The sequence below is a fragment of the Euprymna scolopes genome, chromosome 2 (assembly GCF_053919585.1).
Source record: "Euprymna scolopes isolate OS-2025 chromosome 2, ASM5391958v1, whole genome shotgun sequence".
NCBI classification, from domain to species: domain Eukaryota; kingdom Metazoa; phylum Mollusca; class Cephalopoda; order Sepiida; family Sepiolidae; genus Euprymna; species Euprymna scolopes.
Genome location: NC_136483.1, coordinates 116,705,819 through 116,724,801, shown reverse-complemented (window position 1 = coordinate 116,724,801; position 18,983 = coordinate 116,705,819). Strand labels below are relative to the sequence as shown.

General features: G+C 32.0%; 1 protein-coding gene and 1 long non-coding RNA gene across 20 annotated transcripts in view; both read right to left on the bottom strand.

Moving 5' to 3' along the window:
- LOC145294584 (calcium-dependent secretion activator 1-like) overlaps positions 1–18,983 on the bottom strand; it is a 649,478-nt gene that overhangs the window by 4,125 nt on the left and 626,370 nt on the right. For all 19 annotated transcript variants that reach the window (XM_080141411.1, XM_080141392.1, XM_080141393.1 and 16 more), the window contains 4 exons: positions 16,199–16,282; positions 11,811–11,918; positions 11,117–11,221; positions 10,792–10,878 (listed from right to left, as the gene is read on the bottom strand). In XM_080141411.1, coding sequence (XP_079997537.1) covers positions 10,792–10,878; positions 11,117–11,221; positions 11,811–11,918; positions 16,199–16,282 — 384 coding nt within the window. The remainder of the gene's footprint in view (positions 1–10,791; positions 10,879–11,116; positions 11,222–11,810; positions 11,919–16,198; positions 16,283–18,983) is intronic.
- Positions 9,079–9,426, bottom strand: LOC145294781 (uncharacterized). The gene is made up of 2 exons (XR_013869873.1): positions 9,302–9,426; positions 9,079–9,271 (listed from the first exon to the last, which is right to left on the bottom strand). It is a non-coding gene; the product is annotated as an uncharacterized LOC145294781 (long non-coding RNA).

Here is an 18,983-nt window from a genome sequence, read left to right as displayed (position 1 = left end):
CCCCTTTAAAAACTCGGTTCTTATTGTTGAGCACTAAAAGTTGAAGTTAAATATCGGCCAATTTAGCTTACATGCGCAAATCACGATGTCATAATCATTAGATCACTATCACCATCTTGACATTTAAAAATAAATGTTTAAATTTCAACTGTATTTCTCGTGGTTAATGTTGGCTATGTGGGTTTGTTCCTTGCTAATGGAGTCAGATATGGCTTCATTGCCAGGTTCGAATCTCCCGACCGGCAGTAATCATGACACCCTGCACTGATGATTCCCGAAAGGATGAAACACTAGTTTCTGTAGGTATTAAAAAAAATAATTATGGTAATAAATTTTCTCAACTTAAGACATTTTGATCTCTAATAATGCATACATTATGAAGCTATTACCCAAAATTTGGTTTAAATTTAAAAGAATATATATACTAGCAGGACCCGTTTCTCGGTGTTGCCTAAGGAGATATAAGGAATGTAAAGTAAGAAAAATATTATTAAATATTCTTTTCAAATTGCACCAAAATTGCTTGCTTGAAATATAGTACAAAGCTAGAACAGATTCATTAAGAGAATCCCCCTCACACAACAAAATGCAAATTAAACTTTGATTATTTGATCATGTTGACACGCTGGTTCTCTTCAGATCATTTATTTAAGTTAGGCAACATTGAGCCTGGTTAGTACTAAAATGGGTGACTATTTGGGAAGTTCAGTTGTTGTATGTGCTCTCCACTTACTCGGCATTGTTGGGCCTCCTCTTGCAACTGGACCCAACCCTTGCCTGACAATTACATGTGCAGCTACTGTTACAGGGGTATCCATTATCTCTTGAGACTGAACAGAAACATCCCGTTCTAGAATAGTGGATCTGATCAATGTTGTAAAAAAAAGGATCAATGGCTATTCATAATCTGACCCTGATATTCTAGTTGGGTTTATTTATATGTATGGATTGTACATGTTTTCATATATATATATATATATAAAACAAAATGAAATATTGAAAAAAAGAACATAATTTAAATGTGAATGCAAAGTCTGAAAGAGTAAATGATAGCGATGATTTTATATTTGTTTTTGCTTTTCAATGCAATTAAAGTATAAAAAAAGAAAAACATGCAAAAAGTCAATGTTAGCAAAGTCATTTTTTTTGTGTGTGTGCAAACATTTAATTTGATTGCTCGTTTTTACTTCAAGAGATTATATTTAGTTTTGGTATTATTTTTTTTTCATTTTTTGCAAATAAGAACTGAATTGAAATATTGAAATCAAAAACATAATTTAGATTCGAATGCAAGCAAAGTCTAAAAGAGTAAACCATAGCAATGATTTTGTATTTGTTTTAAGAAATCAGTGATGCCATTTTGAATATTTAATTGAAAACTATGGAATGACAGAATGTAAGTATTCAACCAATGAAATCACTGAAAAATGAAGGAGCAAATGATTAAGGGAGCCTTTATAATTTTAGTAGATAATTATGTGTATGAAAGAGGGAAAATGTGGATAGCCAAAAATAGAAATAATGACGGATGTGACTCTAAAATCAATACTATGAAATATTTATCCCGGTCTTAACTGAGCTAGTCATAGTAAAAATATTTAGTGAGTGAGTTATCCTTCTACTATGGTTCGCTATGACTTGTTTGGAATAGTTACTCTCTTTATAAATAATGTAGCAACTTGTGATTCAGTATAAAATTGAATAAAAGCTGGAAAACATTCATTGAGTAATGCCAGTTAGTGTGAGCAATTTTGATTTATATATGGGAGCATCATTTGTAAAGCTATACTGTCATTTTGTGAAGGGGAGAAAAAATTTCCTATTTTATTAAGTAAAAAATAATAATAAATAGAAGGAGATAGATAGATAGATAGATAGATAGATAGATAGATAGATAGATAGAAGAAGATAAATATAAAATAGATAGATAGATAGAATAGATAGAAGAAAGAAAGAAAAGAATAGAGATAGAGATATATTGATCTGATGATACAATAAAGTTCTATGTAACTTTCATCCATCATGTTTTTAATTTAACATATGAATTGATCCTCTTAACCGTGTAGAGCTTCTACTATCTAGATAGTTTTGCTCTCCTATTCAGGTTCATAGATATATATATATATATATATATATATATATATATATATATATATATATATATATATATATATATACTAGCTGTACGCTACCACGCATTGTTGTGGCTCAATTTAGTGAAATGGAAAAAATTTAAAAATTTAAAAAAAGAAAAAGAAAATACATGTTCCTTATATGCTTAATTTTCCAGTACTTGCGGCTCCACAATATTTTTGTTGTTCCATTTTCTGAGCAGATATAGAGATTTTCTGGTTTATCTACTCTAGAACATGCAACATACAATTGCCCGTGTGAGAAACAGTCAGTATGTAGATGTAAGCCTCACAATTGTAAAAATTGTCGATGGGCTTTGTTGATGGTGATTGCAAACAACAATCGGATTGAGAATTGCAATTGGTGGAATCATAGGAATGCGTGGAATGAGGACATCTTCACCTTTGAATGGCCCTGTCAAAAGTGTTGCTTTTATGATGTTGTTCATTAATTTTTTCACTGCAAATTGCTTGCCGTTGCAAAGCTTGAGCTGGTTGATACTTCACAACATGATAATTGGTATACCAATTTTCAATTGCCGTACATGTGGTGGCATTCCTGGCAAATCTAGTGAATTTTAAAATTCTGTTGAATAACTGCTTCCACAAAAGTGTCAACAGACTTCTATTGGATTTGGAATTTTAAACTGAATAATATCATTAACTTCATGGACATCTTTATTTTGAGCTATAAGAATAGCTCGTTCACTCAACCAGCTGGAATTCTTATAATTAATTTGAATATCTGATGTAACTAAATTACAAAAGTTATGAGGCAATGAAATTATTCACCCTGAATTTGGATTAGTCAGCACTTTTCTGTTCCCAATTTCCAACAATTGATGCAAAATTTTTCCCATGGTGGATATTTTGGAGATATTGCACATGGGAGTTTGGATAAATTGAATGTCTAAGCAGAACGAGCAGTTCTTTCACCTGGTAGTAAGGTCACAGCTTCTCCAGATGAAGCAAGGCTATGTCATTTTGTGATCGAATGGCTGCCAAAATCCATTTAATTAGAAAGTTCCTCACAGTGCTGTTCTAATTAGCAGTCATTTTCAAATAACTTTCTATTCGCAGTGTAAGTAATTTAGGTGACAAAAATAGGATTTATCCATGTTTTGACAATACCTTATTCACTATAAGTAATTTACGTGACTAAAATATGGTGAAAGAGATTAGTGAGAGGGATAGATAGAGAGAGAGAGATATATATATAGAGATAAAAAGAGAGAAAAAGAGAGGAGGATAGATAAAGAGACAGAGATAGAGGGATTGAGAGATAGAGACAGACAGAGAGGAGGAGAAAGACACAGGGGGAGAGGGAGGGGAGAGAAGGGACCATTAAGAGATGAAAAGGGAGAGATAAAGAGAGAGAGAGAGAAATAGAAGGAGAAGGAAAGAGAGATAGGGAGAGAGAGATAGAGATAGAAGGGGTGAGGGGCGGGATAGAGAAGGACTTAGAGAGAGAGGAAGGAAAAAAAGATAGAGGGGTGATAAAGAGGGAGAGGTGGATGGAGAGAGAGAGAAAGAAAGAGTGAAAAAGACAGAAACAGAGGGAGAGAAAGAGAATAAACTTGAAACTGGACAATACACTGCCATGGATTATTTCAATGTTCATTTTTCAATAACTACTATTCGTTTATACTTCTTTATGCAATTATATTGTAACATTAAAACTCAATAAATTAAAGAATAATTTATTATTTATGTTGCAACATAATTGCATAAGAAGTATAAACAAATGTATTTGTTAGTTTAACATAAAAAAATAGATACTGACCACTAAAAAATGAATATCCTCGGATATATACGATTGGTCAAAATGTTTTTGAGGCATATGACTAATTCTAACAGTTAAAGTAACACTCAATATTTTTTAGCATTTGTTGGGACAGAGGAAATTTTTTTATTATTATTATTTGATAGCAAATATATGAAAATAAACCGTATTAGTGTAAAATCAAAATACTAAAACAATCACTAAGAAAAAAATGATGAAAAAAACAATTCTTTGCCATGTTCAAAAATGAGCGACTTTTGTCGAGAAGAAACAATTTTGAAAAACAAATTTTAATATTGTAATATTTTTCATCGTAAATATATAAAAACATGCTTGGATTATATAAGATCAAATAAGACAGATGATGAGGGGAGGTTCTGTCATGATTTTGCCATTGCCTATGACCTCACTCAGATTGTTCATGAACCCACCCGTGTGCCCGATACTACTGGTCAATATGCAAGCCTTCTAGACCTTTTTCTCACAACTTCCCCTGAGCTATGTTCATGTTCCATCCTATCTCCCCTGGGATCCTCCGATCACACAGTTGTATCAGTTAAAATAAAAATGAAATGTAATAAGTCTTCAGATATACCTCTCCACCGTACTGTATATCAATACTTTATGGCTGACTGGGATAGCTTCCGTACATTCATATCTGATCTACCTCTGCATTCCATGTTTAAAAAGGATGTACCCTCTATAGTATCAGACCTTACCGAATGGTTAACTGTAGGCATAGACCGATTCAGACCATCCAAAAAATTCCAACAAAAACCTAACAACCAGCCATGGTTCTCCTCAGAATGTGCTGCTGTCGTCGCGCACAGAAATAACTTTTTCCATAGCTACAAACATAATAGATGTACTGAGACTAAAGCTGCTTTCAGGACTGCCAGCAACCACTGTAAAAGAGTAATAAAAAATGCAAGAGAACTATATGCTCAGTCCATCAAATCCAAAGTAGCTGAGCAGTGGCTTGGTTCCCACCAGTTTTGGCAAATAGCAAACAGGATCCTGAACAGAAGCGTGCGTTCTATCCCAACCATCATCAATGGACCTGAGGTCATCTCATCAGCATCAGACAAGGCCAAACTATTTGCCAAGAACTTTGCAGCTAACTCCACCCTCTGCGACGAAGGCCATCAACTCCCCGTATTTCCTCCTACAACAGACAACACCCTATCCAACACACAAATATCTGTGCACGAGGTCGCCAAACTAATCAAGAACCTTGATTCTAGTAAAGCAACTGGCCCAGACGGCATTCCAATTCAAATAGTGTTGAAAAAGCTTCGACCAGAACTCGCCCCCATACTTACAAAACTGTTTAAGCGTTGCCTTAAGGAGAAGTGCTTTCCAACACCCTGGAAAACCTCGTCAGTATGCCCTGTATTTAAGAATTCAGATGATAAATCATCCCCCTCTCAGTATAGACCAATAAGTCTCTTGTGTGTCATGAGTAAGTTACTGGAATCCATATTAAATAAAGAAGTAGTCAACCATCTCAGCAGAAATAACCTCCTTAGTGACATGCAATATGGTTTCCGTTCTGCCAGATCTACAGCTGATGTGCTAACAGTTATATCCCATAGGATTAGTGAATCTCTCGACAAAGGCTTCCTTTCTAGGGCAATTGCTCTTGACATATCAAAGGCCTTCGATAAGGTTTGGCATAAGGGCCTACTTTACAAGATTTCCAGCTACGGTATAACTGGAAATGTTTTCTCAATAATTAAATTATTTCTCTCTGATAGGTTAATAAGAGTAGTGGTTGATGGGCAGAAATCAGAGGTCCACAGTATTAATGCTGGAGTACCCCAGGGGTCCATCCTGGGTCCAACTCTGTTACTGATCTACATCAATGATCTCCCAAAACACATACTAAATTCATTCGTTGACATCTATGCTGATAACACGACAATCTACGGCAACACATCAAAGGCCGTAAATAACAAAGCTCTCTCTGATTCCCTCTCCTCTGATCTTGAGCGTGTCGTTCAGTGGGAAAAGAGATGGCTGGTTACTTTTAATGCATCTAAAACCAAGCTCCTAACCATCATCAACGCTCTGTTCCTCATCTAGCATCAATTGAAATGGATAGCTCTCGTCTTGGGGAGGCTTCATGTTTTGACAAGCTCCTGGGTTTGATCTTTACTCCTGATCTGAAATGGAACACGTATATAAAGTTTGTTGCCCGGGCCACTGGGAAAATGGTAGGATCTTTCTATCGCTCCAGAAGATATTTCACTACTGATGCAATTCTCTATCTCTATAAAAGCCAAGTACGTCCAAGGATGGAATACTGCTGCCACATCTGGGCTGGAGCCTCAAAAAACAGCCTATCCTGCCTTGACAAAGTACAAAATAGGCTTCGTGGCTTAGTGGGGGATGCTCTTTTCTCTTCCCTGCAACCTCTCTCCCACAGAAGAGACGTTGCGAGCCTGTCTTTGTTTTATCATTATTTCCATGGCAAATCTCTGGTCCCCCCTCGCCAATCCTTCATGACAAACACCCGTCTAGCTAAAACTACTGTCAGTAATTTCCCCCACTCTTTATCTGTGCCTAAATCAAAACGTAGATTCCATGAACATAACTTTTTTCTGAGAAGTGCACGCCTGTGGAATTCTCTTCCGTTTGTCTGTTTCCCACCTGACTACAACTTGGACATCTTCAAGTCCAACATAAACAAATTCCTTAATTAAGACGTTTTATCAAATCTCCAATACCAACTATTACTACGATATTATCCCATTGATTATTGTACACAAAATAATCCTTATCACCGAATGGCTTACGGGCCTTGATAAGTGGTGATCCCCACGTAAAAAAAAAAAAGAATATATATATATATATATATATATAAATATATATATAAAAATGCCATAGCAAAATATCGAAGCAATTGGTTACATACTTTTTTAGATTTTAGGTAAGTAACAGACATACATTTTCATCTTTTATATATATATACGAGCATTTCAGCTTGGATAAAACCTAACGTTTATGCTGTTATGACCACTGCCAAACCGGAAGCGACATTTTTTAAAATTAAGGTTAGACAATCTAAAGGAGAGGATAACTTTCAAAAATATCAGCGAAAAAAGTGACCCCTCCCCCCTGTAGAAAAGTGCCTAGTTGAAGGGGAAGATATAAATGTTTTTAGCCAATTTTTCGATATTTGTCATATGAAAGATCGAACTTTAAAACAATACTGATCTTGGTAAAATCCGTCGCCTCTATTGAAAGTTTAAGGCAGACATGCAAACAGACATACATACATACATTTATATATATGTAACTAAAAAGTTTCGACCCAAACTGATGAAAAAGCTTGCCCTATCTCTGACTACCCTTTATGTAAAATTTCAAATATTTAGACCAGAAATTGAGTAATTTGGAAGAGACCACAGAGGTTAATTTTTTTTAACTTTGACCCCTTAAAATTTTTTTTAACTTTGACCCCTTAAAATTTATTGTTTTGGGCTCAAATTATTAAGTTAGATCCATGTCCAAGGAACCTATATCTAAAATTTTAAGTGCGTAGATCCAAAATTGTCAGAGGAGTTTGGTAGAGTTCTCAAAGGTTAAATCGTTGAACTTTGACCCTTAATCGGCAAATTTCTGGCCAAAAACCGATCACATCGATTTTCCCAAATTTCAGTACCCTGTATTTCAAATTTCGAGTCTGTAGACTAAAAATTGACAGAGTTATTGCATAGGGAAATGTACACAGACACACACACAGACATGCACACACACACACAGACACGTTCACTTTTATATATATATATATATATATATATATATATATATATATATATATATATATACATATATATAGATATATAGATATATAGTGAGAGGAAGAGAGAGAGAGAAAAAAAGAGAGGATAAACTGAAATAAATATATTCTAGGATATTATTTATATCAGTTCCATGAATTCAATATCAACAAAATTTTCTGTACGATGGGATGGTATACGATCGTTTCTAAGATGAAAGATCTTTTTTATTACTTCCAATAAGTCTCTTACACTTATTTGAGTTATTCATATCTGGCTTTCAAATAACATTAACGTCTGACAGATGAGTAGTTAAACAAAAATTGGGTGAAATTTAGGTACAAATTTAAATACTGTTCCTATCTCATTTTTCTTTCTGTGAAATTTCTATGTTCTCAATTCAAAAGATAATTGCTAAACAATTTTATTTGATAATGGTATTATCTATGCAACCTGTGTTTTTACCTAAAACCAATGTAATACATAAAAAATATTGACAGAAATATATTCCCAAATATGTATTTGTGCATATCCAATATATAAAATTAACTTGGTTGGACTTCCAATGTTAAACCTAAACAGCTATTCAGACTATCCCCTTTCTTTTTTTATTCCAATATATTAGCACAAATATAATTTGATTTGATAAAATAAAACTTAGGCTGACTAGAAATAATGTTAAAATGAGATATTTTAATTTACTGACTTCATTTTTTAAAATTTTTTCTTTACTGACCTATTTTCGGATTAACCTATATTTTTTCTTTACTGACCTATTTTCGGATTAACCTATATTTTTTCTTTACTGACCTATTTTCGGATTAACCTATATTTTTTCTTTACTGACCTATTTTCGGATTAACCTATATTTTTTCTTTACTGACCTATTTTCGGATTAACCTATATTTTTTCTTTACTGCCCTATTTTCGGATTAACCTATATTTTTTTTTTACTGACATATTTTCGGATTAACCTATATTTTTTCTTTACTGACCTATTTTCGGATTAACCTATATTTTTTTCTTTACTGACCTATTTTCGGATTAACCTATATTTTTTCTTTACTGACCTATTTTCGGATTAACCTATATTTTTTTCTTTACTGACATATTTTCGGATTAACCTATATTTTTTCTTTACTGACCTATTTTCGGATTAACCTATATTTTTTCTTTACTGACCTATTTTCGGATTAACCTATATTTTTTTCTTTACTAACCTATTTTCGGATTAACCTATATTTTTTTTTTACTGACATATTTTCGGATTAACCTATATTTTTTCTTTACTGCCCTATTTTCGGATTAACCTATATTTTTTTTTTACTGCCCTATTTTCGGATTAACCTATATTTTTTTTTTACTGACATATTTTCGGATTAACCTATATTTTTTCTTTACTGACCTATTTTCGGATTAACCTATATTTTTTTCTTTACTGACCTATTTTCGGATTAACCTATATTTTTTCTTTATTGACCCAAATTATTTTTTATTTTTCTTTACTGCTCTACATTATTTTTTATTTTATTGACTGACCTAAATTATTTTTTTTACTTTTCTTTATTGACCTAAATTATTTTTTAATTTTCTTTACTGACCTATTCTTTTGACTGACCTAATTTTTCTTTACTAACCTATTTTTTTAATTTTCTTTATTGATGTAAAAAAAATTTTTATTTTTCTTTATTAACTTAAATTATTTTTATTTATTGACCTAAATTATTTTTCTTTATGAAATTACAATTTGTTTTTACTGACCTAAATTATTTATTGCATGAAGGTCTCAACCTCACATTTCTGAGCTTCATACCTTGTAAAAAGTAAAATTTCGACATTTTTCAACTACTTTGGCTATCTGCTAAACTCTTAAATGCATATACAATAAACTATTTCTTAACATTAATCGTATACCATAATATTAGGTAACATATTTTCATTTAGGTAATTGCATTGATTAGATGCTACAAGGATTAAATTTAACTTTATGAAACAAATGTAGCATCTTTTTTATATTCTCTTTATGTATATGCAATAATTATCAGAAGGCTAATTTGCATATTTATGAATGAACTATTTATTTGTTATTGTTTTTTTTTAATTCAATGATTGCCTTGATTATACTATAACAGATATTTATGTTTTGCAATATTTTTTATTTTCTTCAACCAATATTCATGATTATTTTCCCTCTAATCTACGATCACATTTAAAAAAATAAATATATTTGTATCGAATTACTAAAATGTTAATAAATTACGAAAAGTATAACAGTTTATAACTTTTCTTTATTCGTGTTCTATTGGTAACGCGCAGGAATACAAAATATTATTATGAAAAAAATTAAAAAACGTTTTTGTTTACAAGTACCTAATTTTCAATCGATCCTTCATATAAAGATTTTGTTTTGTGTTTACCACAAAGTTATGCATGAAATGTTTATAATTTAAAATTAATACTTCAAGTATTTCAAGTTGCTAACTTTGTGAAATATATGTGTGTGCATGTATGTGTGCTTTCACATATATATTTACAAGAGACGCTCCAAAGGTAATGCCTCCTATTTTTTATTCTGCCCAAATGAATCAGAGGGGATTGCAAATTGCATTGTTATGAACTTACGCATTCATGATCTCCAAGTTTCATCTCTCCATTGTAGATATTAACGGTATAAGACTCAAAAAAAAAAAAAAGAAAAAAAAAAAGCAACCTCTGTCATGGAAGTGTGTCAAAAGCAAAGATGCACCATTGAATTCCTCCCTGCAGAAAATATTAAATGGAACAGCAAAGTCGATACAGTTGATGTCAGTACAGTTAGGATATGGGTTCATCGATTTCAGAATGGCAATAGAGATGTGAGTGACAAACATGTTTTAAACTTGTATGACTGAGACATCGCTCATCGCTGACAAAAATGCAACGGTGACTATGTACAAAAATAAATTCTGGAGCATAAAGGGTCGCTCGTATTAACATTTTAGTTTTGGAATTAAAAGATAGGAGGTCTTACTTTTGAAAGGACCCTCATATATATGTGTATGTGTTTGTATAAATATATGTGCATGTGTGTTAGAAATTAATTTTTACTAACCTGTAAGCGGCTACATATTGTCTGGTATGTTTTGCTGTTAAGAACAGTTTCAGGAACTCCTTGTAATTCAAAATCTGAGTAATATTTCTGAAGAAATAAAAAATAAAATTATATATATATTGAAATGAAATAAATATCAGAATAAAAACTCAAAAGCATTTATCTTTTCATGCAGCATTAGCAGGAGACAGAGAAAATTAGTTTCCATAGAGCCCCCCCCCCCCCAAGAAACTTATCAAGAAAAAAATTTTTACCACTTGTTTACAAAAGACAGACAAAACGTATAATCCTTGTGAAGGATATCAAACCTGAATAGTGTGCTTACCTTGTTGATGGTCATGATACATGTTAGTTGGTAAGGATGTAGACTTAAGTCTAACCTCTCAGTCAACCAATCACATATCAGTTTGGTTTGCCCGGTATACCATTGCTACAATAAAAAACAAAACCATGTATTTATTTATGTCTAGGTTAATTTGCAAACATATGTCTTGTATTCCCCTTTATAGTATGGCTTTAAACTTGCACTTTATAAACTTAAAGGAGTATTTTCCCATAATTATATATAACACAGAATCGAAATAATGAAAATCAGGAAATAATAAAAATAAAAGTAGAAATTAGTTTTGTTCAGATCAACAAATGAGAGTTTGTTTGATTTGTATTTTTTCCTGTGCCTCATTATCTTTTTTGTTTCTTTCATATATTCTTCTCCACAACATATTTAGTTTATGATATACTGTGTATTATATCCTCATCTATCTGTATTTGCATGCCGTCTAGTTTTCTTTCCAATCTTTTTGTGAGTGTCCAGCTTGTAGCACCGTAAACAAGGACAGACTCTACCACTGCCCTGAAGAACTGCCTTTTCAGCTTGTTAGTTAGCCTCGAAGTCCATACTGAATGTAGCCCATCCAATGCGGCCCATGCTTTTGAGATGCGAATTTTGATATCTCTCTCTGTGGAAACTATGTTGCTGCTCAGATATGTATGTATGTATATATATGTAAATTACTTACTTCAAATATATTGAGTGTTAATAATTCATCAGCGAGCCTTTGTCGTAGTTGTTCTAAGTTTCCTCGCATAAAGTCAACATAAGCTTTTCCGATTTCATTAACAGGTTTCTGGAAAAAGAAAGAAAAAGAAATTGCTTTTTTTTTTTTAATTTGTTGAATTTTTTTTTTTTTTTAATAATTTCTGGCATTTTGTAGATGCCACAAAATTGGATTAGATTATTGTTGTTCATTTCAGGACATGACCCTTCAAAATGATATTATAACAACATGAAAATAGAAATTATAAAATAACACATTCAAATGGTGCATATACTATAGGAGCATTTAAAGGGACAATGAAATAAAACTTGTAAGTAACTATTTCTAGATTTAGCTGAAGTGAACTTGTTTACGCTGTGAAGAATGTTGATCTTACACAGAAGCTATGGCATTTAGGGCAACCTTAATTGTATAACCCGCATGACTCAAATGTAATAATGACGAAAATACAGTGAAATATTAAAAAGGAAATTATTTTGTGCTTTTTAAAGGTGACAAACTTTACATTAAAATAAATCACAGAAAAATATTTTTATTATACAAATATGTGGTTTATTCTAAAAATTAATTTTTACCATTTATAATTTAAATAAAATCTTACATTATTTGAGTTATCCTTAGAAAATAGCTTTCCATCTGTAACTGCAAAAAAAAAGATGGCTTCCCTATGAAAAGATATTCTGAATATTTTCAAAGACATTAAATTGAATTATAATTTTTTTCTTGACATAGATCAACGCTTTGTGGCATGCAATGTAAGTTTTGAGTAATGCTAAGGAGCGAACTGAATCTTGACAATGATATTCTTCTAAATAATCAGTTCTTGAATGCTGTATAGGTATAAGGAGATGCGTCGATTGCAGCCAGAATTCATATTATTTGGATTTGTTGGACTACTGTTCTCATTTTGAGTGTCATTTTCACAATGTTTCGGTCTGACCTTCAAAATATACCTGACCCTCTTCAGATGTATTTTGTTGAACTCGAGAATGTTTCTGTTGAACTGAGAATCTGCATAGAATTTCAAGCGGAACTCTTTATTTAAATCATAGGGTAACATGCTTCCATTCCATCAATTATAGAGGTACTAAGTGTAATGCTATTGCATGTGCCGGGCAGTACCAAACTACCTTGCTTACAGGCTAAGGGTTAGGTGGGGTGTTTGGCATAAGGTTTAAGACAGCCCAAATTTCAGGAATGATAGAATATATTTTTATAGTGATATTGTACAAAAAAAGTAATTTCTCAATTAAGTAAAGTGGACATTTGGTGTCAATGAAGATATCAACAGTAGACCACATGTTTTATGTTAAGTGACAGACCACCTTGCAGATGATAAGAATTAACTTGAAAAACAAAACGACCTCACAAGATAGAAAGAGAGAAGGAGAATTAAAGAGATATTGATTAAGAGAGAAAAAGAAAGAAAAGAGATTCAGAAGAAGAAAGAAAATAGGAGAGAAAGAGAATAGAAGAGAAAGGGTAATCTCTAAATGATAGAGGAGGAAATGCTAAATTCAAAGAGATGGTGGTCAGAATTAGGGTTCCATAAAAAAAACAATGTGTTTGGCAAGAGAGAACTTGCTTACTGGCTGTCAAAGAGTACACATCTCAGCTTTGGGCTGGATAACTTCTTAGAAGAGCTAAGTTGAAAATCTCTTCCTCCTCTGACTAAGAAGTTGTCTGAACGAAACTAAGTTAAAAAATTAATTTTCCTTTGCACAAAGTGTACCCTAAAATATCTTATGAATAATTATTCTTATTTATAAGAAAATGATCTCTGGGTTTTATTGCTTTGATTTGAAAACACACATATTTACAGTGCCAACACTACAACCAGCCCAGACTGCATGGTGAGAAGCAATATCCCAGCCATTTACTAAAGCACTACAAGAAGAACTCAACAACAGCATCTGACAACGAATGGAAAACCCACAAATTAAAAGTGTTGCCACCCAGACTTAGGATCATGCACATTTTGTGTGCTCTGAATATCAGAGCAGTAGTTCCAGTGACAAGTAAGTGTCCAGTTACATTTTGAAGAGTCCATCACTAGACAGCGATAAGAGTGTAGCATCTGTGACTTAGGGTTAGCCTCTGAATTTAGGGACTGGAGACGGCCTTGTTATACTAATCAGTCTTGTGAAGCAGGATTGCGGCAAAATGACCCCATATTGGGATACACTAGTATGAGTTTTTGAAGCCTTAAATCAATTTTACTTCTAGATGTTAATATTTCTAATTATTATTACTATATATATATTTTAGTACTATCTGCTTATTACTATATGTATATTTTAATACTATCTGCTTATTACTATATATATTATCTATTATTTAAAATTAATGGTTCCCATATCATATGGAATTCTATACTAGGTCTACTTAGTAATTGATTGTCACCCAGCACGTGCTGTTTCTTTGAGTGGTTTTATTCTCAATCATTTTTCTCTGTTTATAATTTTTACTTCATCCCATATGGGTAGATGGTTTTCCTTTTCCCTCCATATAACCTTACTTTTAGTGGACAACATATCTCACCTTTGCATAGTTTTCCACATTTACATGGGATCTGATATTATTATTTTTTTAGAAGAGGGGTTGACTCGCACAAGATGTTTCCAGAGAGTCAAATAGTGCCTGAATACTGTCCTGATAATATTGTATGGATTACATATTTTTTTAAGTTTTTCCGAAAAGCCCTTCATGTATGGCATACAAACTGTGGTGAGTTTTCAGCTGGTATCCTTTGGTGTCTGGTCCAGATTTCTTGGAGCTGACGTCTTGCTTCCTGGATAGTTGTTTCAGTGGAGGGTTTCTCTTAAACTGTCCATCTCCTCTTGATATGCACTGATGTTACTACATATTGCTTTTACCCAGTGTTGTAGGCAACAGACAATTCCTTTTTTTATAATATATGGATGGTCGATATTGAAGTTTAGGTACTGTCCAGTGAAATTTGGCTTTCGATATACAGATAACATAAACCCCTGACCAGTGCGAGTTATCAGGACATCTAAGAATGATAATTTGTTATTATGTTCTTTTTCCACAGTGAACTATATAGATGGATGGATAAAGTTCACATAATCCATTAATGTATGAACATCTTCCTGGTAAGGCCAGAGTATGAATGTATCATCCACATATTGTAGCCGCATTATTGGTGTTAGTGGTGTTGATCATAGCGCCATTTCCTCAATATTCCATATGGCTAGTACTGGAGAAAATGCTGATCCGATCACCAGGTCTTCTTTCTGTCAATATATATCAGATCCCATCATGATGTAGTTTCTACACAGAAAGTCAATATCTCCATATTGCCAATTGGGATGCAAGTGCATTCCTCCAGTGAATTATCTGAAATCAGCTTGTCAGTGGGTTAGGGTTAGGGTCAGTGAGTACTTTCATGAACTCATTACATTTATTTAGCTGGAATGAATGGGAGCATTGTTGATTATTTCCATGAACTGAGCTTAATTCTTAACGAATAATGGATATTTACCTATGATTTACCAGGAATATGCTCAATGAATGACATACTGAACTTCAGGCGCTAACAATAGCCTTAATGGAGTGCCATAGTTATGAATGTTAGGAAATCCATGTAGGTGTGTGTTGGAGTGGCACCCTTAGAGATTCTGACAATGGACTATTCCTGATGTCACTTCCGTCAATCAGTTTCTGCTATTGAGCATTCTGAAGCTGAGACTCAGTGAGAGTGAGTTGTAACCTTAGTTTGTCCTTCCAGTTGAGCAGAGTCCTATTCAACCAACATACGTTTCTGCATTTTCTGTTAATATATATTTTATTTCACCATTTCCAAGCCTTCTTGCTCTTTTTCCAACATTTAAACCACAACAGCTGTCTGTATTTTGCAAGTGGTATTAGGTCATTGTTCTTACTGCAGCTTTTTATAAACTAAATGCTAAGATAAGTGATCAGCTATAGTCAAGGGAAACCCGAAGGCTTCCTTTTCATTAGCTGCTACATTGAGGTGTAAAGGAATATGCTACTCCATTCACAGGATTGCTCCATTTGCTTTTGATCCTCTTCTTATAATGCTGAGTGTTTAGAAAGGGGGCATCAAGTACCTTTTTTGTTTAAGTCTTTGGCATGATTCGACCGAGGATTGAACTCTGATTTCCTTAACCATTAGTAAACACTCTTAACATTATGCCAATTAATTATAAACCTTTTCACTTAATGATATTCACTCGTATAAATATATGTGACCAAAAGGGGCATTGTACATTAAAATAGATAGATAGATGGATAGATAGACATGAACATATTTAGATGCATTGATTCATTATAAAAAAAGACAAGTCGATGTGTACAATACTTACAGTCAGTGACAGAATTGACGAAAAGAAGGTGCCCTCGTCATAGCGCGCAAGTTTACTTAGGACAGATTCCAAAACTGAAAGAAGCTGCAAAATAAAGGAAGAAAGAAATTTAAAAATTCACTTCAATACAAAAGCAGAAAAATATTTAAGAGGTTAATATAGTTTGCTTGAAGCATTGTTTAATGTGTATTTATGTTTAATGTGTATTTATGTGTTAATGTGTATTTAATGTGTATTTATGTGTTAATGTGTATTTATGTTTAATGTGTATTTAATGTGTATTTATTAGTTTGTGAAAGGATCTTGTTGTGTTGACAAAAGGCCAAGGTTAGCTTTTAAAAATGTCCCATATGATGTATCAGATAAATAAAGGAAAAAAGAGAAAGGAAAAATGCTGTGTTTGGGACTCTATATAAAATACAAGATTTGGAAGTGAATATTTTTCTGTGATTACTTGGAAAGAAATTACCGATTGGAGCTTTTATATAATCTAGAGTCAATACATAAAAACAATATTCACTGTCACTGCCACTTCCAACAAAAAATACAAAATACAAGAAACAAAAATAGGCAATTAAATAAAATTTTTCAGCTTAGAAAGCAAACAGAATGCTATCATGTACATTACTCGTAAGAGGAAAAAAAAAACAAGGCAGGCAGAGATAGAAGAGAAGTTAAATAATGGAAAAAAAAAATGGATTATTTTAAATGTTTCATATTTTATGAATTTCTCACCTATATTATATTTCTCTTAATCTGTTCCATTTTTCTCAGAATCTATTGAGCTGATCTGCCTGAAATTTTTTATCAACCTTTGTTGTGATAAAGTTTAGCAAACTAAGAATTATGGTATCCATTCGACGCACAGTTAGGGATTAATAAGTATAAATATTCAATGCAAAAATGAGCACAAATTAAACCATATTCAACCATCAATTTGGCATAAAATGTTCATCCTATGTTAATGGGCTATGACTTTTGCCCATTTTAATGGACCAACATATCTAGAATGCATATACTACTTTAAAATTTTACAAATTAAAAAAGTTGTATTTTACATATATACATTCAATACGTGTGCATATGTACGACATTAATGATAAATTAATGTATTTATTTTATGCACGTATGTATATGAAGCTGCTGTAGCACCAATTTCAAAATATCAGTAGAAATTTTGAATGATATAAAAGATAAATTAATGTATATGTTTATTTCATGTGTGCGTGTGTGTATGCATAAAATCTGTGTTCACTGTTTGAATATGAGCGATATCAATTTTTTTAGCACAAAATATTTTTCTTTCTTTGCTTGGTTCCAGAAATAAATTTATTCACTCCACATTGACTAAAAGTTTGTCTTCTGCTTCCACACAAATTATTCTACTACTTACGAGAACCATAGAAATTCTACAGTTGTATCTTTCATTTGTTGTGCATTGCTGCAATGTTTAAAAATATCGCCATTATATGGACGTCCGGCATGCATGCAAACACTACAATATCATTGTAGCATGTTTGTTTAGTCTGAAACGTACCTAAGCCGTCTGGTTAATGTAGTTCCAGAATATATCTCACTATAGAGGTCTATTGCTAAAACCCTTCTAGGAGTTTGTGTTATTATTTTCATTTTATGGACAACCAGTACAAATGCAAATCCCACAATATTATTGTACCATATGTGGAAAAATACTACACTTTGATCCTAGTCTGAAGGTTAAGAATATGTTTTAGTTTTACGTTCAACACAACAGCAACATCAAATAATTTTTTTTACATTACTTTCATTGCATTTCATCTTCGATGATCGAACAATCCCATCTTTTAAAAAGAGGAGGTAGAAGGTGATACTGCACACATGAACTTTAAATTATCTTAGCATATTATTCTATAGCTAAATAATTTTACAGATTCTTGGACAAATAGCTTTACTAGCACTTAAAAAAAATAGATTCACAAAAGCATTTAAACATCATAATAGTCAACCTTTTGTGCTGCCATAGTCTAATGAAGAGACAGAACATGTCTGTAAACCCACATAACAAGTAAAATATATATAACTAGTGAGATTCTATGGAAATTCCATGGTGCCTTCTACAATCTGTTTAATTTACTGAAAACAATAAAATTTCTTTTGAAATAATAAATGTCGGTAAGGATCAATACTATTAATTAGAAAGTAAAATAATTGTCATTGTTAAATATTCCTTAAATAAATAAAAAGAATATGCCTCTTCTTTATTTGATTTAAAATTATATTTTAACTTAATTATTTTTTAAACAATAAATATTCTCTGCTTACTGTAAAAATAATTCTTAGGTAAATATTTAAAATTATAAAAATGAATGTCATGTATATATTTAAAATTGTACTGGTTTAATTGACAGAATTACATAATTTGATTTGGGAATAATTCATTTTAAAATAAGTAAAGTTGAATTTTTTTATCTTAGTGGCATTAGCTTAATCAGCAATCATCACCCATTTTAACAAGTATTCTTTTTATTTTATTTTCAATACAAAAATATTATTGAAAATTTCAACATCATTCAATAAATATAAAATTTAAAGTTAAAAAGTCATTTTAAAGAGAATAAAACTCAAAACAAACTTTGTTGACTGATTAAAAGATTTGTCCTTGTGAGGAAGAAGCCGCTGATATATTGTAGCAAAATGTCAAAAACAAATAAATGCTTAAGGAATTTGAATTGTGAAAAATAATAAACCGTTAGGAAAGTCACACAAAGCAATTTAAAAATAAAAATAAATGTTTATTTATTTATTT